Source organism: Gopherus flavomarginatus, chromosome 3, assembly GCF_025201925.1.
Source record: "Gopherus flavomarginatus isolate rGopFla2 chromosome 3, rGopFla2.mat.asm, whole genome shotgun sequence".
Classification (NCBI taxonomy): Eukaryota; Metazoa; Chordata; order Testudines; family Testudinidae; genus Gopherus; species Gopherus flavomarginatus.
This window is the reverse complement of record NC_066619.1, coordinates 120,889,689-120,915,031: the sequence shown is the minus strand read 5'-3', so window position 1 is coordinate 120,915,031 and position 25,343 is coordinate 120,889,689. Positions and strand designations below refer to the sequence as shown.

Genomic DNA, 25,343 nt, shown 5'->3' with positions numbered 1-25,343 from the left:
TGGCTGGGTTGAGAGAGTCTGGTTTGCCATATATCAAAAACAGCTCACTAAAGCTTCGTTATCCATTCCTCCAGTTGTAATAACACTGGTAGTCTAGACCAAGGGTTCTCAGATTGTGGGTCTGGACACCAAAGTGGGTCACAATCCCGTTTTAATGGGGTCACCTTGGCTAGTGTTAGACTTGTTAGGGACCAGGGCTGAAGTCCAAGCCCAAGCCCCAGCCCCAGCCCCAGCCCCAGCCCCGCCTCCTGGGGCCGAAGCCATAGGCACTGACTCCATGAATGCTCTGGGGCTGGAGCACCCACAAGGAAAAAATGGTGGGTGCTTAGCACCCACTGGCAGCTCCGCGGGTCAGCACCTCCCCCTCCCTGCAGTGCCTCCTGGCCACCAGCGGGCCCCACCAATCAGCACCTCCTCTTCCCTCTCCACGCCTCCTGCCTGCTGTGAACAGCTGTTTTGCGGCATGCAGGAAGCTGGGAGGGAGGGATGGAGGAGCAAGGATGCGGCGTGCTAGGTTGAGAGGGCATAACTGGGTGGGAAGAGGTGGGGTGGGAGTGGAATGGGGGCAGAAGAGGTGCGGTGGGGGTGGGGCCTTGGGGGAAGGGGTGGAGTAGGGGCCAGGCCTGGAGCAGAGCCAGGGGTTGAGCACCCCTCTGCACTTTGAAAAATCGGCGCTTGTGGCCGAAGCTGAAATCCAAGGGTTTCAGCCCTGGGCAGCGGAGCTCAGGTTACAGGCCCCACCCCCCCTCCTGGGGCTGAAGCCCTTGGGCTTGCCCCCACTTTCCCCCCAAGGCGGTGTGGCTTGGGGGGGGGCTCAGGCTTTGGTGCCCCATCCTGGGGTCATGTAGTAATTTTTGTTGTCAGAAGAGGGTCACGGCGCAATGACGTTTGAGAACCGCTGGTCTAGACAAATTATTTCAATCTGTTTTTTTTTTTAACCAACACGCCGTGCAGATTTTGTTTCCACTGCTATCTTGTAAACCCCAAAGACTCAAATGTATTATTATATTTATCCAGGTTATGAAACAATATATTGTATTCCTAAAACCCTTTTTGTACAAGGCTCTTAACAGTTATGGGGAAGGGACAACAGAAAATTTATCATGTAAAACAGTTATAATTTCTAGTTACTGAATCACGTTTCAAACTATAAATATTGTTGGAGACATTACAAGCTCAGTTTACAGCAGAAAAACAAAGGTTAATAATCAAAGTAAAACTCACAAGAGCAGTCAGGCCATTCAGTAGAATATGGTGGTTTCCAGACACCCTCCTCATAGGCACAATAATAGTTTTCAGTTGACGCTGCTGTAAAGTTATAACCATCCATGCAGCGTAATGTGCAGTTAACACCTGCTTCGTCTTCTATGCATATAAAATCCCCATGCACTGGGGTAAAGGAAATTTCACAGGGAGAACCTGTGAAAAAATATATTCAGTTCACATAAGGATAGCTTTTAGAGTAATATAAACAAGCACACAGGAAACCCCGAGGGATAGGATTTTCAAAGCACTTGGTCTAATTCTGCTTCCTCTGAAATCAACAAGAGTATTCCTATTGACTTCAATGGAAGGAAAATTAGGCGAATGTTAAGCACTTTTGAAAATCCCATTGTGTGAGTTTAAAATCCAGAAATGCAAAGGTTGAAAAAAAATCAAGCACCAAAAGTGTGGAAATGCAAAACTGAAAGCCCTGTATGCTTTTGCTTAAAACTGGGGTCTCTCTTTAGAGTATGCTAAATTATTCATCTATTAACATAATACATAATATTAACTAGAGAACTTTTTACACAACCTTACACACAGTAAGTTACAGTAGATTACATACAGTATCTGATTCTGATGTCAATCAGCTTTACACTGGTAGAATTCTATTAATAGATTCATAGACTCTAGGACTGGAAGGGACCTTGAGAGGTCATCGAGTCCAGTCCCCTGCCCTCATGGCAGGATCAAATACTGTCTAGACCATCCCTGATAGACATTTATCTAACCTACTCTTAAATATCTCCAGAGATGCAGATTCCACAACCTCCCTTGACTTTAGTGGAATTACTCCTGATTTATGCTAGTATATAAGTGATCAAAATCAGACCTATAATCTTCAGATTTGGGCAGATTTTTAAAGCCTCAGTAAAATATAATTAACAAACCAAGTGTGAAGAAAATGAGTTCATAGTCGTTTTAAAATTGTTAGTGTTTAACATTCAGTGGCCAAGAGTTTGAGATGATACTGAGTTTGAAATATTCAAGAGTTTGAAATAAAGCCAAATCAGAGAACAAGTGAAGTGAGCCTGATGTTCTAAATCTCAATATCCTTGAATCAATTTAAAAAATTGAATTAAGTTTCACTTTGAAGTCTCTCAATATTCATAATTTTGAAACAACCAAATTTGTATTACTCAAACTTGGCTTGTCCTGTAGATCTCACTGAGACTTAAAAATCATGCCAAATCTGAAGACTGTATATCAGGGAGAGGCAACCTATGGCATGTGCGCCAAAGGCAGCACGCGAGCTGATTTTCAGTGGCACTCACACTGCCTGGGTCCTGGCCACCGGTCTTAGGGACTCTGCATTTTAATTTAATTTTAAAAGAAGCTTCTTAAACATTTTAGAAACCTTATTTACTTTACATACCACAATAGTTTAGTTTAGTTATATATTATAGACTTCTAGAAAGAGACCTTCTAAAAAGGTTAAAATGTATTACTGGCACGCGAAACCTTAAATTAGAGTGAATAAATAAAGATTCAGCACACCACTTCTGAAAGGTTGCCGACTCCTGCTGTATATACTCCTGTAACTTACTGTTTCTAGGGATATACACAAAATTCCAGTGTATACAATATTAAATATTGTATTAATTAAATAATTTACCATGATGTAAAAGTGAGACCCAGTTTGAAGGCGTAAGCAGTAGGGGGCTGAGTTAAAGTTGAAATTTCAACCATAAATCTGCATTTGCTAACTTCTGAATGATTGATTTTCCTAACTCATTGTTAGCCTGCTGGTTGGGTCATTCTTTCTCGCCCCACACTCACTCCTGCATTCCCCCCCCATATAATACATATTCCCATACTCATGCACATATATACATGTGTAAACTCAATTATAAGGCTAGAAAGTGTTCCATTTCCTGTTAGAATATTAGCAGTTTATTAAAAAAAAATCTGTCCAGAGAAATCTTCCATTCTGCTGAACAGAAAGTAGACCACATTTTAGGTTATGTTTCTTGTTGACAAATAATTGGACAATTGCCTGAAGTTTTATAGGACTACTGAGTAAAACTTTTAGTGGCTTTTATACCTATTTTGAATGCATGGAGTACGCTATTCTGTTACTCCAAAGTTTTGCCATATAACTCAATTGATTTTATTGATGGACCTGATTTCACTGGAGTTACACTGGTGTAAAACAGTGAGACAAATGCAGAAGCACGTTGGTGCTGTATACATATGCACATTTATAACAAGTATTATATTACACACACACTTGTTACTTATCAGTGAATTATTCATAGCATTGAACATTAAACTGGCTGATGGTGATTGATATGCACAACTGCATTTTTACTAGTACTAAATCATTTTGTATCAATGGCCAGAAGACAATCAAATAACAAACCTTTGATGACAATGCGGATCTCACATGTCCTGTTATTTCCTGACGGGTCTGTGGCAGTGTATTGAACTGTTGTCTCCCCTTTGAGGAAGAGATCTCCAGGTGAATGACTTTTAGTGATAGTCAGGGCAGCTCCTAGAGTAGTTTAAAAAAAAAAATCAATCACAAGGTTTTCCTGGGCTAGTATATTGCAGCTGTCCCTACAGAGGCTGACTACACAATGGACAATTTAGGTTTATTAATTTTCTCAGTAACAGATGTGCTCAACCACGGTAAGCAAAATGGTATGTTGCTAAAAAATGATCTCCTAATCCCAGGGATGCACGTAGGAACTGTATGGACCTAACCACTCTTTGGCTGTTTCGTATATACCTGAGCTGCATTATCTCACCTGAGTTGTCAGAGAACTGAGGCTCCTCCCACGTTGCTCTGTACTCGTTCTCCAATACCTGAACTGGAGGTGGAGATCTGCATCTATCGATTACAGGGGATTCTACATCTAGAGAAGTTGAAGAGACAACATGAAATTTGATCACAGAACAATAGACAAGTCATGGGTCATAATCAGAGGTGATGTGAAGGGTGTTTGAAGTTCCACATCTGTAAAACTGTGTAAGCGGATGTGTGTTTGAGAGTAAGTTGCTGTAATATATATGCCAAAAGATAGAAGTGCAGGGTTAGAGCAGGAAAAGCATCAGAACATAAATTAGGGAGAGTGGCTTTATTTGGTTGTCTTTCCTGCACAGTCTCACCCTTGGGCCGCCTTGTTGAGCAATGTAAACTATCTTACGCCCATTAAATAGTGTATAATTTACTCCACTGTTTATTGTGCCTCTGAGGTTGGTCCATTGTCAGAAAAATTGACCAACGGTCTCCAATTGACCAACAAGACTTTGGCTCAAGCTACATAAGCAGCCACACAAGTTTCTTAAAGCTGTGGTTTTCAGCCTGTGGATCATGGACTGAATCGTGTGGATCATGGTTTGCAGACCCCCTGTCTAAAATTTCCATATGGGTCCCTACCTCCATTTAAAAATTTTTAGGGGTCCACCAATGAAAAAAGATTGAAAACCCACTGTCCTAAAACAACTGAGCTATCCTTGATAGAACACAGATAGCCACCAATTCATAACACCTAATTCACTGAATGTATCCGAGCACTGGCTCTGAGTTTAGTGATTAAAAATAACAGCAGACACCAAGGTATCAAGCCAAATGCACACCAGAATGAGCAGATGCCATTCCAACAGAATGCTAGGCGAAATTCAGTAAGTGACATAAATATAAATTAAATTAGACATCAGGTATGTGTCCCAGAGAACGGGTGTAAGTGGGAAAGCAGTGTAATTTATGCTGCTTTGGCACAGAGCAAATATATGAAGCGTGTGTAATTCATATGTAGAAGCGGCAGGAGAGAGTGGGGTATCAGAAAAAGCAATGAACAGGAGGGTGTTATATAAACAGCCACCCTTTTACTGTAGCTTACATTGAAGTATCCCAATCACGAAGAAGACTAAATTCAGTCCAGGTCTAACAGGAACAATACCCACTAAAGTCAATGGGAAAGAAGTGACATACACTTCTGGAAGTCTGAATCTGGTCCCCAGAATAATAAACTGGTATAAGTAACACTTGCTCTGCATACAACTAAATGTCCAATTGGTACAAGTTGCACACATTTGCTAACCAACATGCACCAGATGTGTAACTTAAACTATCACCTATATTATCCTTGCTAAATATATCCCACCAAGTTTGAATCGCCTCTGTATACTACTACCAAAGGGAACAAGAAATACATTAGCCAGACGGCTTGTTAAATGCATAATTATAAATCCAAGGGCCAGACTCTGCTGTCACAGGCTGTCGTGGATTTCAAGTGTAACTCTGTTTGAAATTGGTGGAAAACTGGTGTGAGAGAAGAATTAGGATCAACAGAGAACAACATTGCAGGTGCCATCACAACATGCCTCACCTCATATTTATCCATCAAAACCATCTCCTGTTATGTACTTATTCAACAATTTATTTAAAGTCATCAGCCAAGCCAAACTGCAGAAGGCAGAAAGTTGTCTTTCCCTTCATAAAGCTAAACTAGTGTGTCCCGCCACTGATAAACTCCCAGCTAACTCGACAGAGAAATATACCTTCTCGCTGCTATGCAGCAGCATCACTAGAACTAAGTGGATACTGCAAAAAAGGATTCAAGAACATTTGCTCAAAGACAAAAATTGCACATTGGCGTCAACTGTATTTACCATCCATTTTATTTGCATTCTGTAAACTTTTCAAAGGGTGAATTTTTGTTCATAAGACAGTTCACTGAAAGAGAGAGCATGTCTCAAATACTTGGGCAAACAAATACTTGCATGATTTATCTCATTGGAAATATGTGGTCATCTTGAAAGCTCTTTGTGGGTTTGGGAGACATTCACTCAGGAATTAAAAACAATGGTCTGTGAGTAAACACAACACGCATGCCACATAACTAACCCTAATGCCTGCTTATGTTTTGACAGCTTAATGCACTTTATTTATGAAATGTGGGCAAGCCCCAAATTAAGAATAAATGCTTTAGCTGCAGCCAATCCAAATAGGCAATCCAGCATTTGACAGCAATTACTATATTATGCAAATGATGGCCTCCATTGAGCCAGGCACTTATGCATGTGAACTCAACAGGACTATTCACCTGCTTAAAATTAGGTGTGTGCTTAAATGCCATGGTGAATCAGAGCCTCCTTCTGCAAAAATTAAACAGTTTTATCTTTGTCAGAATCCTTCCCAAGTAATTCTGAATAGCACTTACCAATAACCTTGACACTGAATGTGCAGCTTGCCCGATTGTCGGACTTGTCCACTGCTGTGTAAGTGATCACAACTTCTCCAATGGGGAATAGAGAAGGTGGTACAAAAGCTGGAGTAACGTGAATTGAGACCTTTTAGAGGAACAGACATTTGTTATTTAAATGCAAACATGGTTCAGTCATCACATATTGGTATTTTACAAAATGCGCATGTAATGTAATCCTTTGAAATTATACCTCTGCGTGTTTGGATTCATGTAGATTTGATTCTCTTTTACCCTTCAGCAGTTTAGAAGAGCCATAAATTGTGCATACATTACACTTACACCCTCTTACAGGCTTCTTTATCTGGCCAAAGTAATCGAAGGGACCTTAATATAAAAGAGAATCACGCCCACAAGAATGTAAGCAGCTCAACTGGGAATCAAAGTTTTCATTGGCCAGAGTTGTAACTCAGAGAACATTACTCTTTACAAATCAGTTTGGCGGAAAATTCTGCCATTGGACACACACATAGACCTCCCATTGTTGTAATCACTGGGCTACAAATTTAGCCCAATTGTGAGCTCAACTGTAAAAAGCACATGAAAGTTCATAAGTTGTTACAATAACCCCTAATAACAAATGCTGATGGGAAAAGGTATGAAAGGGAGACAAAAAAACTGAATTAGTCCCAACAAAAAGGCCAGGGCCGGCTTTATGAACTGCTGGGCCCGATTCGAATACCCGGCGGCGGTCCGGGGCTTCGGAGACACTTCAGTGGCTGGGGGTCCGCTCCGGGTTTTCCCCAGCACCAAAGGAACCCCTGCCGCCAACATGCCACTGAAGACCCGGAGCAGACCACCCCTCCCCCAACCGCCAAAGACCCAGAGCAGACTGAGTGAGTAAAAAATAAAAAAATTAAAAAGGCACTTTAGGCGGGGGCCCGATTCCGGGGAATCGGCCTAAAGCTGTCCCTGAAAAAGGCCTACTGATATAACTCAAGGACTATGCTAAGATCATGCTTGGTACACAAGAAAAGCATGGAACCAGAAATCAGTGAACCAAAACTGGTGTGTCTGAAAGTAGGCCTAATTGGTGGACAAAATAATGAGGGGATGATCTATTCCTCCCACCATTCCCTTGTGGGGTCCTTAAAGGAAGAGACTTGGGGAGAAAAATTGGCTACTAGAGTGAGCTTCATCCTTATGGCAGCAACCTCTGCCATCTCCATGAAGACCCCAGCCCTTTGTCATCTGGGGCAAGAGAGAGGGACCCAGATGACATTGCCACCTCCCTTGGCTCCAGCTGAATTCCACCTGGGATGAAACAGGATTAGACTTTAAGAACAGCTCCAGCGCAACTCAAATAACTTCTTCTCTTGTCCCCAAAAGGACAGTTATTACCATCTTTGATACCATCTAAGACAGTGATTCTCAATCAGGGGTATGGGTACCCATGGGGGTATGCAGAGGTCCTCCAGCAGGTACATCAACTCATTTAGCTATCTGCCTAGTCTTAGAATAGGCTACATAAAAAGAACTAGTGAAGTCAGTACAAATTAAAATTTCATATAGAGAATAACTTGCTTATACTGCTCTATAAGTACAATATTTATATTTCAATTGATTTATTTGATAATTATATGGTAAAAATGAGAAAGTCAGCACTATTTCAGTAACAGTGGGCTGTGATGCTTTCGTATTTTTGTGTCTGTTTTTGTAAATAAGTACGGCAGTTTTCAAGTGCAGTGAAAATTGGGCGTACACAAGACAAACCAGACTCCTGAAAGGAGTTCAGCAGTCTGGAAAGGTTGAGAGCCACTGACTAAGGGCTTGTCTACATCAGAAAGTTGCAGCGCTGGTGAGGGAGTTACAGCGCTGCAACTTTGAAGGTGTACACATCTGCAGGGCACCACCAGCGCTGCAACTCCCTGTTTGCAGCGCTGGCCGTACTCCCGTTTTGTCTCGGGTGTAGAGGATCCAGCGCTGGTGATCCAGCGCTGGTAATCCAATGTAGACACTTACCAGCGCTTTTCTTGACCTCCGTGGAAGGAGGAAGCCTCTGGTAATCAAGCTGGTCTCCTTTCCCGGTTTGCTCTCTCGTTCCCGGAGCCCAGAGCAAGCAGGTCTCCTTCCCTGCGGTTTGCTGGGTGGCTCCGGGAACGAGCGAGCAAACCGCGGCGAAGCTGGTCTCCTTTCCCGGTTTGCTCTCTCGTTCCCGGAGCCCCGAGCAAGCAGGTCTCCTTCCCTGCGGTTTGCTGGGCGGCTCCGGGAACGCGAGAGCAAACCGCGGCGAAGCGGGTCTCCTTTCCCGGTTTGCTCTCTCGTTCCCGGAGCCCAGAGCAAGCAGGTCTCCTTCCCTGCGGTTTGCTGGGTGGCTCCGGGAACGAGAGAGCAAACCGCGGCGAAGCGGGTCTCCTTTCCCGGTTTGCTCTCTCGTTCCCGGAGCCCAGAGCAAGCAGATCTCCTTCCCTGCGGTTTGCTGGGCGGCTCCGGGAACGCGAGAGCAAACCGCGGCGAAGCGGGTCTCCTTTCCCGGTTTGCTCTCTCGTTCCCGGAGCCCAGAGCAAGCAGGTCTCCTTCCCTGCGGTTTGCTGGGTGGCTCCGGGAACGAGAGAGCAAACCGCGGCGAAGCGGGTCTCCTTTCCCGGTTTGCTCTCTCGTTCCCGGAGCCCAGAGCAAGCAGATCTCCTTCCCTGCGGTTTGCTGGGTGGCTCCGGGAACGAGAGAGCAAACCGCGGCGAAGCGGGTCTCCTTTCCCGGTTTGCTCTCTCGTTCCCGGAGCCCAGAGCAAGCAGGTCTCCTTCCCTGCGGTTAGCTGGGTGGCTCTGGGAACGAGAGAGCAAACCACGGCGAAGCGGGTCTCCTTTCCCGGTTTGCTCTCGCGTTCCCGGAACCCCCCTTGAAGCCGCCCAACAGCGCTGCAGTGTGGCCACATCTAACACCACTTGCAGCGCTGGTTGCTGTAAGTGTGGCCACTCTGCAGCGCTGGCCCTATACAGCTGTACTAATACAGCTGTAACAACCAGCGCTGCAAAACTTTAGATGTAGACATGGCCTCAGAGACTGTCAGACTAAGGGGTTTTTCCTTCTAAAAACTTTCTCCAGCAAAAGTGAACAAGGGATGTTGTTACAACGAAAGCCTTACTTGATACTTTACATTTCAAATGTTTTAACTTTTTTTCTTCTTTTCTTTACCTTTAATAAAAAAGTCAAAAGGATTTTAATGGTGTGTTTGCCATGTTACTAAGGAGGCTGAAATCTTCATTTACCAGTCTTGGGCCTTGTTTAACTCTGCTTGACATTGGACAGTGATTCAATTATGTTAGCACCTTTGGCCCAGACATTCCATCTACATTAATACACCACCGCCTACTTCAGTGGAAGTTGCTGGCCAGTATATGAAGCTTGATCATGGTAAAGAAATGGGATTGTATTTCTCGTATGGTGCTGCGGTGAGTTTTCACTTATCACAGTGGGCTCTTTTTAGCCTTTGAGTGTTATGAGTTGGTTTACTTCCTCGAGGAAAGACTGGATCTTATGGAAAGCAGATTACTAAACTCCTTCACATTCGGAGAGCTCCTTTTAAAGTCCCATTCTGTACTTAATAAACAAGGACCCAATTCTTTCTTTTGACTGCACAAATTAACTGTACGGAACTGTATGCACATAAAACACCATACAGGGTATTCAGTAACCACATAAATCTAACAGAGAAAATGCTGAATTCTGAAGATATTAGTTTACAACAGATCTCTCTACTTCTTCGCACCAAGAAACAAGATATTCTAATTGCTTAGAGACATTTCAGAACTCTAAAACAGCTACCTGAAAAGGGACTGTATCAAAATAAAATGTATATGTTTTAGCTCTACCTCATCTCCAGAGTTATCCTTTGCTATTGGAACCTGCCAGCTAATATTAGCAGAGTTATGATGTTCCAGAGTCCTTGCCTCAATATTGTCTGGACAGCTGATTTGAGGAGCTTCAAAATCTAATCGAGAGAGAGAGAAAAAAAAATCAATAATGGTTACTCAGCTGGCTTGCTGTGTGCACTGTTTATCAAGGTGACTAGCATCATCTCATTATTTCATTTTGCACCTGTTTGCTTTCTCCACCTCTTACCTATATTCTTACACTTAGATTGCAAGCTCTTCAGGGTGGGCACTGTCTCTTCATTATATTTTTGTACGGGGCCCACCACAGTGGGTCCTCGGATTCTAGGAGTTATCATACTACAAATAATACTAATAGAACAAGGGTTTGTTTTAACACTACAGTTGCCTTTTCTTAAAACAACACATCTATTCATCCATGAGGAATGGCTACTTTATTCCCCTATTTCTTGACAACAAGTTATGAACTCACATAAAAAGTTATTGAGCTTTAATTACCCTAAAATACACCATTTTTTAATGTCATGGCACAAAAAATTGTTTTATGGGGATTCTGATGGAAAGGTGGGAGAATCAAAATGACACCTACAGTTTTGCTTATAATCATTTGCAAAGTCAGTGCAATTCTTTGCAAGTCTTTTGTTTATAAATACTTCATTTTCTCAAACAAAAGCACACTCAGTCCTAGAAGACAAGCGTTCCCAAGAAGGACTATCAAAACCCAGCAGTTTGTTATATTCACCCAACTTTGGGGAACTCAGATTAGCAGCCTCATCAGAACAAATCCTCAGCAGGTATAAATTGCCATAACTCCACTGAAGGCAAATGAGTCACATTGCTTCACACCTGCTAAGGATCTGGCCCCGGGGTCCGCAACCTTTGGCACATGACCCATCAGGGTAATCCGCTAGTGGGTTGCAAGACATTTTGTTTATGTTGACCGTCCGCAGGCCCGCCCTCTCCCCACAACAGCTCCCAGTGGCCGCGGTTCACTGTTCCCAGCCAACGGGAGCTGCAGGAAGTGGCAGCGAGCACGTCCCTGCGGCCTGAACCGCTTCCTGCAGCCCCCATTGGCTGGGAATGGTGAACCACGGCCACTGGGAACTGCAGGAGGCTGTGCCTGTGGATGGTAAACGTAAACAACATGTCTCGTGGCCTGCTACTGGATTACCCTGATGGGCTGCGTGCTGAAGGTTGCTGACCCCTGATCTGGCCTATTGTCATCAAGAGTTCTTTCACGTGAACCCGAAAAATCAAGTGAAACTCCAGTAAATCCTGTTGAAACTTAACCATTTCATCACTAAATCAGTGACTCATCCCAGCTACTCCCCACTCAAAAATCTCCTATTCCCACCACAGGCCCCACCTTTTATTCCAATAGCTCTCAGAAGTTCCCTATTAGTGAGGAGCATTCTGGAGCATCTCAGTCTAAGAATGAGGAAAACTACTTAAAATGGCAGCATTGAGACCAGAATATTTTCCATCCTGCTGCTGTGGAATGCAAGGGGTGGATTTTCTGCATTATCATGGAAGACATTTCATATGGATGCAGAAGTGGGTGGAAAACTAGCTCAGGGACTGCCTCCACAATCTGAACCACCAAAAAAAAGTGGATGAGGAAATGGGTCAGCAGGCCATCCCTGAAGACATGAGAAGGGAAGGAGCAGTGCAGGTGTAACACTGACAGATTCTAGTTATCAGTAGGTGGGATCAAACCTGGGATCTCTGGAGCTTAGTGCATAAGCCTCTACTGCATGAGCTAAAAGCCACATGGCCATTAGCTAAGGCTGCAGAGCAGACTCATTAATCTCTCTCTAAGTGGTCTTGGTGCCACTATATGGGACAGGGCACCAAACCCAGGAGGCGTGGGGGTTACACAGAGTCTCCTGTGAGCTAACGTCCCAGGATATGTTAAAGAGAATGTTCGTGTGTGGATATGCATGTGTTTGTGACTGAATGTGCATGCATGAGAGAGATGGTGGGATTGCTACTGGAGGGAAATAATTCAGACCAGAGTAAGTCTCTGAGGTTTGCCAAACCTTGGCATGTTTCACAGTATGAATTAATATCCCCATAATCAGGTGCCCTCTAAAGAGAAGGTAGCCAGAGAAAAGGGGAAAGAACTGGAGGCGCATTGGGAATGGGCTCATGAAGATGAGAGTGAGATGTGGACAGAAATAATTTGGTATTCCAGCTATTTATTATAATAACTTTTCATCTGAAAAACTCATGCATCTTTATAAAAATGGCTTCCAATCCCTGTTCCCACTGAAGTCAAAAACTAAACTCCAATGGAGTCCTGCGTGACAAGGATGGAGTCTATTAACTAGTTAAGCTCACAACCTCCCTGAGAGAGCGCTCACTTAACCTGTCATCCTCTTGGCCAGAACTTGAAAAGTTGTTTAGCATTATTAACAGTACACAACAACATTATTTTCGGATAGGAGCATAGAAGAACATTATGCCTAACTGAAACTGCATGAGGCAACTTAAGCAGACAATGTAATTACCAAAGTAAAAATTTGATTAATGTAAAAGATTAACACCTCTCCTCTTACAACAAGCAGGGGCGGCTCTAGCTTTTTTGCCGCCCCAAGCATGGCCGGCAGGCTGCCTTCGGCGGCTTGCCTGTGGGAGGTCCTCGGTCCCGCGGATTCAGTGGCTTGCCTGTGGGAGGGTCCACCGGTCCCGGGGCTTTGGCATACCCACCGTCGAATTGCCACCGAATCCGTGGGACCGGTGGACCTCCTGCAGGCAAGCCACTGAAGGTGGCCTGACTGCTGCCCTTGCAGGGACTGGCAGGACGCCCCCCCGCAGCTTGCCGCCCCAGACACGTGCTTGGAGCGCTGGTGCCTGGAGCCGCTGCTGACAACAAGTGCCATAGGAGCTTTTATGTTCACAGGTGTGTGAGACCTCAGCTTTACATCTAATCAGAGCAAGAGAACAGTGCTTTTTAGCACCATGCTGGGGCATGGTCTAGAACTGACTCCAAGGGAAGAGTGCTCTGACTGAATGGCTGCTCTGACTAATTTCTGCTGCTAAACAAAGGTTCCACATGTGACAAATGGCCTCTTCCCGTTTCAATGAGTTTCTGTTTCACTAGCACTGGGTACAATCTGTGCTGCCTGGCCAACAACAGTTAAGTCCCCATTTACTCTGACAAAACCCAAAGCATTTTTTTGTTATCCTGGCATGGAGCCTCTCCAAACACTGCAGCGGGATTATTTCATTACTGGAGTGCTCTTTGATAAATGGTCTCCAGTCTCACTAGGCAACGACAACTACGTTTACCTCTGAACCCTTTATGCCCAAGAGGCCTTAAACCAGCTAAAGAACTGACACCACTTCCTACTTTGCTAGAGATATACACATTTCAAACTATAACTCTGGTAATTAAAATTCCATGGCGAAGACTGCATGAATAATAAATACAAGCCACTTCGCCTTCCTCTGAAGAAATTTTTCATAGCAAGCACGCTCTTTAAAACAACTTCCAATTGTGTTTCACACTCCAAGGACCATGGACCTTCAGCTGTAGCAAGTTCCAGTTAAAAGTGAAGTTCTGAAGAAAGGCTAATAATAGGCCGTGAGCAAACAGATTATTTTGGATAAGTGAAGTATTTTGGCTGCATAATACATATAAACAACAAAGAGAACTAAGCAGGGACATGTTTTCTTTGTATAAAATTCAACAGATTGCAACTGCTCTCATCTTCACTAGAGACGTTTAGCCTTCAGAGACTACTGATATCTCTTATTTTAGGGTTTTACACTGTTGCCCATCACAGTAGACCCTGGGTGCCTGGTCTCAATATACATGGCTTCATCTTGATCCAAACAGCCTTGTCACCTTGTAGTGTGATCCCAACAGACATTATAAGTAGGGCTGTCAAGCAATTAAAAAAATTAATCAAGCGATTTAATTGCATTGTTAAACAATAATAGAATACCATTTATTTACATATTTTTGGATATTTTCTACATTTTCAAATATATTGATTTCAATTACAACACAGAATACAAAGTGTACAGTTTTAATTACAAGTATTTGCACTGAAAAAAACCAAAAGAAACAGCATTTTTCAGTTCACCTAATACAAGTACTGTAGTGCAATCTCGTTATCATGAAAGTTGAACTTAAAAATGAAGAATTATGTACAAAAAAACCTGCATTCAAAAATAAAACAATGAAAAATTTTAGAGCTGGCAGGTCCACTCAGTCCTACTTCCTGGTCAGCCAATCACTCAGACAAAAAAGTTTGTTTACATTTGCAGAGGATAATGCTGCCCACTTCTTGTTTACAATGTCACCTGAAAGTGGGAACAGGCTTTCTCACGGCACTGTTGTAGCCAGCGTTGCAAGATATTTATGTGCCAGATGAGCTAAAGATTCATATATCCCTTCATGCTTCAGCCACCATTCCAGGGGACATGCATCCATGCTGATGACTGGTTCTGCTCTACAACAATCCAAAGCAGTGCAGACTGATGCACGTTCATTTTCATGATCTGAGTCAGATGCCACCAGCAGAAGGTTGATTTTATTTTTTGGTGGTTTGGGTTCTGTAGTTTCCACATTAGAGTGTTCCTCTTTTAAGGCTTCTAAAAGTATGCTCCACACCTCATCCCTCTCAGATTTTGGACGGCACTTCTGATTCTTAAACATTGAGTCAAGTGCTGTAGTTATCTTTAGAAATCTCACATTAGTACCTTCTTTGCATTTTATGAAATCTGCAGTGAAAGTGTTCTTAAAATGAACAACATGTGCTGAGTCATCATGCGAGACTAGTATAACGTGAAATATATGGCAGAATGTGGGTAAAACAGAGCAGGGGATGTACAGTTCTGCCCCAAAGAGTTCAGTCACAGATTTAATTAATGCATTCTTTTTTTAAAGAGTGTCATTAGCATGGAAGCATGTCCTCTGGAATAGTGGCCGAAGCATGAAGGGGCATGCAAATGTTTAGCATATCTGGCACGTAAATACCTTGCAATGCCAGCTACAAAAATGCCATGTAAATGCCTGCTCTTACTTTCTGGTGACACTGTAAATAAGAGGGCAGCATTATCTCCTGTAAATGTGAACAAACTTGTTTGTCTGAGCCATTGGCTGAACAAGAAGTAGGACTGAGTGGACTTGTAGGCTCTGAAATTTTACACTGTTTTGTTTTTGAGTGCCATTATGTAACAACAAAAAATACATTTGTAAGTTGCTCCTTCACGACAAAGAGATTACACTACAGTACCTGTATGAGGTGAATTTTAAAATATTATTTATTTTGTTTATCATTTTACAGGGCAAATATTTGTAATAAAAATATTCACCTTGATTTCAATTACAACACAGAATACAAAATATATGAAAATGTAGAAAAACATCCAAAATATTGACTAAATTTCAATTAGTATTCTATTGTTTAACAGTGCGATTAAAACTGCGATGAAGTACGATTAATGTTTTAAATCATGATTAATTTTTTTGATGTGAGGTAAATGCGATTAATTGACAGCCCTAGTTATAAGTTATGCCTAGTCCATATTTGCATGGAAGAACTTCCAGGAGCATGGAGGCTGCTGCTGATTCAGTAGGTGGGACTCTACCCTCCAAGTCAAAACTGAAACAATGCACTTGGGATCATTATGCTGCTGGAGGTGCTGTGTTTAGGATAAGTAGTAATATCAAGGTTCTCACTACTTATGGCCGTTAAACAACAGAAATCCTGTGGCACTTTCTGTAGTGATGTGCTAAATAACTGTTATAATTCTGTTTTTTGTAATGTGCCTTTACATTTCTAAAGAGTCTACCTGTCTCTCTGCTTTTAGGCCCTCCATTCTGTTTCAGGTGCAGAATATCACAGAGAAACATGCCCTATGCTTTCTCAATGAGACTTTACTTTTGTTCTTTCTTGGGGTTTTCCCTTAATCTAGAGTTCAAGGCATTCAAACAGAAAGTATATTTGTGTATGAAAAAAAATCTAATATTTTCTGAAAGAGCTGAGTGTTCATGCCAGAGCCCTGGCTAAATTCATACTAATGTAATTACATTTTTCCCATCTACACTTCCTGTGCAGCTTCAGTTAATTACAGCATTCTTCGCTGTGTGCCCTAAAGTTTTGAGTAATAAGCTGTTAAAAAGCGCTAGTGCCTCACTCCAGAGGCTGCTTTGATATACTGGGATAAAACACCTTAATATATCTCGCATATTAGTATAAGTTTCCATAGCAGTTAAGGAACCTTGAGATAAAAGGAACTATATAAACACATTATATTCCATTGATATTATTACTGTTATATTGTTTGGTTTCACTTTCGCCACCTCTAAAGCCTAGGTTTTTCTCATCTTCATTCTTCAATTTATAATTTAACTTTTTCTCCCAGGCCTTAAAGTCACACAGTACCATGAACTCCAGCAAAACAGTACACCTGGGAGGGGTCTCCAGAGGGCTGACTGGTGGTGAGGTGCATCATAAATGTACCTGAACAATGTTGCTGAACTAATAAATATTAATTTCTATTGTCAGTAAATAGTAGAAGCAGTACATTTTGAAGATCACTTTAATCAGACTTTGCCTCAGGTTCAAACACATCTTTATCTGTCTCTCTGCAATCCCCTTCCCCCTGAACCCACATCTACTTGCAGTGGAAATTATTGTTCAGGTCTGTACCTTTACATAGAGCCTTTTGGACATTTTCACTCCATCTCCCAGAAGGAGTGCATATCAGTTCTTCTCTAACCGCAGACAAGGTGAATCCCCGGGGACAGCTCAACTGACACACTGTTCCAGATTTTGATGGTCCCTGTCCGCAACTTGACGGATGAACTGTCACACTCTCAGGTTTCTGGAAGATGGGGCAATGCACCTCTACAGGAAGTAAACAAACAAATGTCAGCAGACACAGAAAATATACACATCCAAAGTTACCAGCAATTAAGAACCCCATAATAGAATGTAGAAAATAATCTGAAACTTGTTCTAAAATTCACTGCAACTCAACCCCATTGATGATCTCTACTAATAAGGTATTTTTCACTCAGCCTTTATGAAGGATAAAAAGTTTCAGATATAACAGAATTTTCTAGGCTATTTATTATCTTCCTTGTATTGCATGAGTTACATTGTGCTTTGAAGGCCAAACATTAATTTTACTACTGACACTTCTTCTGTGACAAGAATAGGCAAAACTCAGATTGTATTTTTATGGACATTTGAAATGGGTGCTGGAATTCAGGTGAGTTCTTATGGTTGCAGGAGTTCTTTTTCAGTAAATTACAACCATTGGCAATATTCTCATGAGACATATCAGGTTTGGCTCCACTCTCTTGTATCAGGTCTGCTCCTTTTTCTTCAATTCACCATTTACCTTTCCCCCTCGCCCCCTGCTGGAATCACACCATAGCTTTGTACAAGAATCTATTAATTTCACTTGTTCCTATTTTGTTGTCTCATGGTCACAATACAGATGCTAGAGTATCATTATGAGCAGTTACACTAACTACACTAACACTAACTACAAAGAACCATTTCTACCATGCCATGACATGAGAACTAAGAGGTACAACAATGTTACTAAAACAAAAAAGTCATTAAAATTTGTTTATTTCAGGTTTCATACATGCCCAATCACCTTGTGTTTGTGAAACAGCTCATAAGTGAACCTACATCCAGTTTCAAATTATTACAGGCCAATATTTGATTTTGTTCAAACCTAAAATATGAACCGGGACTCAGGGAACTATACATGGCAACCAAAGAACAATTTGCTGGTTTCCATGTAAACGTAAACTTCCAAGTTTAGCAAACGTTGACTATGGATTTGCAGGGACCAAAAATGTACCTTCATGTTATGAAATGTTTTGTGACTAGGACAGGTCAAATATTTTCAAATTGTGAAGAAAAAATTTAATCAAAATTTGAAATTTCCAAAAATAAAATGGGGTGGGAGGAAGGAGGGAGGGAAATGACTACATTTTCACCTACAGTTTATCCTGTTTTTCAACCAGCTTTATTTATTATTTCAGGCAGTTAATGCAGTTTTTACTGTTGTCATGTAGAGCTGGGCAAATATGGTAAAAGGTGGATACCAAATCTGTACAATAAATGTATTTTCAATAAATGTGCCTTGAAATATTAATATGCCTTCCAAAGCAAATGCCTCAGGAATATGCTAAGTATTAAATGGAATGAATGTATAGCACCAAGATTCATCACAGAGTTCAACAACTTCTTATCTCCAAAGCTATCCAGAAAAGAAGATGGAAATATCTGGGACATGTGTTAAGACATGTATGAAGCAAGAGTTTGCCACGGCAGGTGTGTCATTAGGTAGTTGGTCAAACACGTCAAAGGAGCTGACTGAAAGAACCCCTCTGTTGAGCACTATTCAGAGGGAAAACCTATAATACAGAGGATATGCAAAAAGCTTCCCAGGACAGATAGGGATGGTGAAGCCTAGTTCATTCCTTACATGATGTTTGATGGTGTAGAAAGGATTCAGATTCAGAACAGTTACTATCTAGACAAAAAATTCTTTTTGTCAAGTCCTTGAAAAGCTGGCAGTTCTACAAAACTTATTTTAAAGACAGAATCTAAGTATTATAAACATTTCCTGTCCTTGAAACTTCGCTTTTGAAAAATTAAGATTAAAGTTTAACTTAATAATAATAATACTTCATATCTTGTTGTCATTTTGACAGTCTGCAGATGCCTTGAGTGTATACACATTCATTTTAGACAGAATAATTGTCTTTAAACGTAAAAACTATTTCCATTAGTAAAAATGGTGTTCATTTCTGGGCACCTCTTTATGGGACAGCTATTGACAAATTGGAGAGACAGCAGCACCAAAAATGATCAGGAAATCAAAATTAAAAGAGCTAAATTATGAGCTGTTTGGATAAGTGACAATGTAGGGGCAGGAACATAACGATGTAATGACAGGCACAAACACAAAGAGAAGAGGAACTATGTTGGGTGGTACAAAGGGATATATAACTAGGAGTGAAGAGAAGAAATTGAGAAAGGGAAAATGTAGGCTGAATATAAGGAAAAGTGGAATAGTCTTCTGGGGAAGTGGTGATAGTCTCAGCACTTAGGACATATATTACCGAACCGGACAAAACACTAGACTGTATAAGGAGCAATCCTGTATTATTAGAGAAGGTAACAGATTTTTTAGACAAAGGAAAAGCAGTGGATCTAATTTACCTCAATTTCAGTAAGGCGTCTGACACAGTTCCACATGGGGAATTATTAGTTAAATTGGAAAAGATGGGGATCAATATGAAAATTGAAAGGTGGATAAGGAACTGGTTAAAGGGGAGACTACAACGAGTTGTACTGAAAGGTGAGCTGTCAGGCTGGAGGGAGGTTACTAGTGGAGTTCCTCAGGGATCAGTTTTGGGGCCAATCTTATTTAACCTTTTTACTACTGACCTTGGCACAAAAAGTGGGAATGAGCTAATAAAGTTTGCGGATGACACAAAGCTGAGAGGTATTGCTAACACAGAGAAGGACCAGGATATCATACAGGAAGGTCTGGATGACCTTGTAAACTGGAGTAATAGTAATAGGATGAAATTTAATAGTGAAAAGTGCAAGGTCATGCATTTAGGGATTAATAACAAGAATTTTAGTTATAAATTGGGGACACATCAGTTGGAAGTAACAGAGGAGGAGAAGGACCTCAGAGTATTGGTTGATCACAGGATGACTATAAGCTGCGAATGTGATATGGCTGTGAAAAAAGCTAATGCAGTTTTAGGATGCATCAGGCGAGGCATTTCCAGCAAAGATAAGGAGGTGTTAGTACCGTTATACAAGGCACTGGTGAGACCTCATCTGGAATACTGTGTGCAGTTCTGGTCTCCCATGTTTAAGAAGGATGAATTCAAACTAGAACAGGTTCAGAGATGGGCTACTAGGATGATTCGAGGAATGGAAAACCTGTCTTATGAAAGGAGACTCAAAGAGCTTGGCTTTTTTAGCCTAACCAAAAGAAGGTTGAGGGGGGATATGATTGCTTTTTATAAATATATCAGAGGGATTAATATTAGGGAGGGAGAGGAATTATTTAAGCTTAGTACCAATGTGGACACAAGAACAAATGGATATAAACTGGACACTAGAAAGTTTAGACTTGAAATTAGACAAAGGTTTCTAACCATTGGAGGAGTGATGGTTAGAATGGAACAGCTTTCCAAGGGGAGTAGTGGAGGCAAAAGACATATCTGGCTTTAAGACTAAGCTTGATAAATTTATGGAGGGGATGGTATGATGGGATAGCCTAATTCTGGCAATTAATTTGGCAATTGATCTTTGATTATCAGCAGGTAAGTATGCCCAGTGGTCTGTGATGGGATGTTAGATGGGGTGGGATCTGAGTTACTACAGAGAATTCTTTCCTGGGTGCTGGCTGGTGAGTCTTGCCCACATGCTCAGGGTTTACTTGATCGCCATATTTGGGGTTGGGAAGAAATTTTCCTCCAGGGCAGATTGGCAGAAGACCTGGAGGTTTTTCGCCTTCCTCTACAGCATGGGGCACAGGTCACTTGCTGGAGGATTCTCTGCATCTTGAGGTCTTCAAACTACAATTTGAGGACTTTGATAACTCAGACATAGGTTAGAGGTTTGTTACAGGAGTGGGTGGGTGAGATTCTGTGGCCTGCATTGTGCAGGAGGTCAGACTAGATGATCATAATGGTCCCTTCTGACCTTAAAGTCTATAAGCCTATGAGTAAAAGGTCAGGATGGCCTAATAGATCTTTTTCATCTCTGACTCCTACAATTCTACAGGTCCTCTGCTCTCAGTGAGCCAGATTCATAGCTCATATAAACGGTCTTGGCTCCATTGACTTTAGCTGAGCTACAGTGATTTACAAAGGTTTAGGATCTGACCCAATAAGTCTGGATTTAAAAGGGTGTACATCGGAGCAGAATTTGGTCCCATCAATCTATGATTCTGTAAATGTATACAAATATAAAATAATTTAACACTGGATGGGTCAGAATTTGATCTCAGTTACTAATGCCAATGGAAATACAGGGTGAAAATCCAGCATATGAGAAAGCAAAATCTCTCCCATGTCTGTAAAACAGTGCATCACATGAAGCTGACTGAAACCAAATGAATATAGTACACAGTTAACAAACTAACAAGTGAATTTTGATCTAATGGACAAAAAGAATACTGAACAGCAGGGCACTAACTGACCTCTCTCTCCTCTTCCTTTTATACATAAACCTTGAGGATGAAGACTGGCCATAACACATTTAAAAAGTGGGCACACTAATCCTTTCAACACTAGATGGCATCAGTGCCCTTGGCATTAATACCAATGAATCGTGTAATCCTGCAGTAATCATGGGCATTGTACAGAGCATTATAATATGAGGAGACTAACATTTCCTGATGTACACTAAATCTAAGATGTTGGCTATAAACCATTCTTCAGTGGCAGGGCTGGTTCCAGGGGTTTTGCCGCTCCAAGCAGCCAAAAAACAAAACAAAACAAAAAAGAGACGTGATCGCGATTGCAATCTGCAGCAATTAAGAGGGAGGTCCTTTGCTCCGAGCGGGAGTGAGGGACCCTCTGCCGAATTGCCACCGAATATCTGAACCTGGCGCCCTGCTCTGGAGTGGCCACCACAAGCACCTGCTTGCTAAGCTGGTGCCTGGAGCCGGCCCTGTTCAATGGAATACAAGAGGGAAAGAGATAAAAGAGTTTAGTGGTGGGGAAATTTTAATTATTTTTTTGCAAGTTAGAAAAAAAGAAAGAAAGTTAGTTTTCATTCCTACCAAATATTTTAATTTTAGACAACAGAATATAATGTAACATAATCATCCAAGACAATTCATTATAACAACATCTTCAATAAAAAGTTCCTTGAATTAAAAATACACGTAACATACACATACCCTTGTAGGAAAAAAGCCTGCAGTATTTGGCAGGTAAAGCTAATTGGGCCCTAACAACCCAGAATAACTGTTATAACATAGCATTAGCGAGGCCATTACTGCAATGCTCTGTCCAGTTCTGGAGACCATACTTCCAAAAAGGATGTTGACAAATGTGAAAGGATTCAGAAAAGAGCTGTGAGTATGACATGAAATTTGGAAAACGTTTTCTAGCAAGAGACTCAGGAGCAAAATCTTTTCAATTTACCAAGAGAAGGTTAACAGATGACCTGATCTCAGCCTACAAGCACCTATGCTTGGAAGTATTTCCAATAGTTAAGGCTACAATTTAGTCACAGGTATTTTTAATAAAAGTCATAGATAGGTCATGGGCAATAAACAAAAATTCACGGCCCGTGACCTGCCCATGACTTATACTAAAAATACCTGTGATTAAATCTTATGGGGGAGAAGGGGTGCTGGGGGGAGCAGGAGGGTGCTGGGGGAGGGGCACTAGGGCCGCCGGAGCAGTGGTTGGTGAGGCTGTCCCCGGAGCCAGCTGCTTTGGGTGGCCCCTGGGCCTGCCGCACCATCCCCTGCAGAAGTTGCAGAGGTCGTGGAATCCATGACTTCCGTGATCTCCTTGATAGACACGGAGCTCTACTGACAGTACATCCTTTTTTATCTAGCAGAAAAAAGCACAATGAGACCTAATGGTTGGAAGCTGCAGCTGGTCAAATTCAGACTAGAAGTGAGGGGCACATTTTTAACAGCGAGAGTAATAATTCAGAACATCAGTAAGGAGAAGAATTTTTTAAAATGTGCTATTAGGGCTCTGGTTAGCATTTTCATGATCCTGCATTCATTCCACGAGTGGAATTTCACATCTGCTTTCCTTGCGGGGGAGGATTTATACAAGTTATCATCATGTGCAGCCATGGCAGGAGTGAGCCCAGATTTTTCAGCTAATGCTTTTTGCAATGGGACAATCAAAGGAAACTCTGGGTTTTTGGGACCAACAAGAACAAAGCCTTGCCATGGGTGACTCAGAAATCCAGCAAAAACTCTCATATAACCTGCTCGATTATGCAAAAGAGTCTAATAATATCAAACAGCATGAGACAGCCTTTGGATATATAATGGAACTGAATTATAATCATTAAAAATTAAGAAATGACAGAGTAAAATAAGTCCTCCAATAATAATCCTCCAATGGCATTTCAGGGACCAGGCTTGCTCTTTTGAAGTTAAATAAAATGTTCCCATTGATCTGGGAGCAAGATTGGGCTCTTAATGTACTTAGTGTAAATAATCCAAAATTTATGAATTTATCTTCATGATGTTTTAAAAGCACGTATCTACACCGACGGCTTAGTGTTCAACCTTGCCCTCACAGAGTCCCCAGTTTTGTCCCCGTAGTTTTTGAATTACAAATAATTATGGACATAATGTAGGTCATTTTAACACATAGGTACAAAATTTACCGATGACGATAACTGCACTCACAATTTTCAGGAGCACCAAACAAGCCTGGCTTCTGAAAAGTCAGTCCCTATGTTCATAATTTCTGTATTTTCACTGGGTTTTAAAAATTATTATTATTAATATTTTCCAGTGAAGTCAGCACTCATGAAAAGTGCAGGACTGGTAATCCTGGAGTCTAAAGTTCTCTGCTCATTCACAGGTTCCCCACACTGCTCCACCAATGTGCTTCAAATGTGACCAGCAAGTTTCCCCCGAAGGGGTAAAAGGCAGCTCAGCATCCTCAGCCCTTTCAACCCTTGGCCTCTGTGCTGGGAACTCCCACAAAGGAGGCAGCGGTAGCTTAAGCTTCCCCCATGCTGCCAACATGCCTCCATCTTTAGCTGTAGGGAGCATCTCTAGCTTTGAGAGGGTAATTGAGTCTCCCCAGAGATTCACCCTTGCCCTCTTCTGTATGAGAGCCATGTCTACCAGGAACTGGACTGTGATCACTAATTCATTTCATACAGGTTATCAAACAGCCACAGGAGAGGAGCGACTTTTAGATATTGGGGCTGGATTTCAACCAGCAATCTAGAAGTCATTTTCTTATCCCATTACCAATCCCTCCTCAATATATTGTTCTATGTGAACAGACACGCAAAGACCAAAAACATACCCACACATGTTGCCACCTTTCCATCCCACTGAGAGTTTCCTTGACAGGTGAGTTGGGAGTTTCCTTCCAGTTCATAGCCCTCATCACAGGTCACAAAACACACTGTCTTGTATGAGGTATCACCTGACGAACAATTAATTCGTCCGTTTTCAGGTGTGTGGAGTTTTGGACACGTTCGAACTGCAAATGGTAAAACAAGCGTGTTACGTTTTCACCATAAACCAGAGGAACAACAGACAGTTTAAAGGTCACTTCTAAAACCCTTTGTCATTTAAATGGATACAGTGAAAATAACATTTTGGTAATCTGAGTTTACAAGTGGAGCCAATATTTTCAAAAGTGACCAGTGATTTTGGGTGCTTATGTTAAGACACCTTACAGGGGCCTGATTTTCACAAGGTGGGTGCTTACCCCTTTCTGAAAATCAGGCCTCTTTAAGATGTCACATTGGGAAATCTGGGTCCATATCTAGTCAATGAAGTTGAAGGAAGTGAAACTAAGAAGGTTTGTTTAGTTAGCTCTGGGAGGAGTTGCTGAATGATGCTGAATGAGAAGACAGTGTTAGTTTGGCTGAGTGTGCAGTTTGTTTGTTTTTTAAATGGCTGAATTGCTAATGCTACATCTTGATACCAATTTATTACACAACTAAAAGCAAAGCCAGAAGAGCATGGAATTAAATGTAATCTTGTGCATCAGTCTTGTCTAACACATTAAGCAATAGCACAACTGAACAGTAAAAAAATAAAAAAGCGAGGGAGAGAAGCTCCAGTTCTCCAATCTACTGTTTTTTTTTAAGAGTTAGATCCTGCTTCCATGACTTCCATCAACTTGGATGGAGGAGGGTCAAGGCCTGAATGAGTCATGACTGCGGTGACCTGGGTAGCTTCTATATTGTGGTTAAGAATGTTGATTTTACCAAGTGACCCCCTGCCAATGTAGGAGTCAAACTACTAGCTTTCTTTCCAAATAAGTTCAAAGTTAAGCAAACTTGGCAGCTTTCTT

The 25,343-nt window shown here is 41.7% G+C and overlaps 1 protein-coding gene across 3 annotated transcripts in view; it reads right to left on the bottom strand.

Annotated features, from left to right (window-relative positions):
• Positions 1 to 25,343, bottom strand: part of SVEP1 (sushi, von Willebrand factor type A, EGF and pentraxin domain containing 1) — a 180,153-nt gene that overhangs the window by 102,989 nt on the left and 51,821 nt on the right. For all 3 annotated transcript variants that reach the window (XM_050942935.1, XM_050942936.1, XM_050942937.1), the window contains 7 exons: positions 24,342 to 24,521; positions 16,972 to 17,169; positions 10,286 to 10,404; positions 6,432 to 6,561; positions 4,014 to 4,121; positions 3,626 to 3,757; positions 1,225 to 1,419 (listed from right to left, as the gene is read on the bottom strand). In XM_050942935.1, coding sequence (XP_050798892.1) covers positions 1,225 to 1,419; positions 3,626 to 3,757; positions 4,014 to 4,121; positions 6,432 to 6,561; positions 10,286 to 10,404; positions 16,972 to 17,169; positions 24,342 to 24,521 — 1,062 coding nt within the window. The remainder of the gene's footprint in view (positions 1 to 1,224; positions 1,420 to 3,625; positions 3,758 to 4,013; positions 4,122 to 6,431; positions 6,562 to 10,285; positions 10,405 to 16,971; positions 17,170 to 24,341; positions 24,522 to 25,343) is intronic.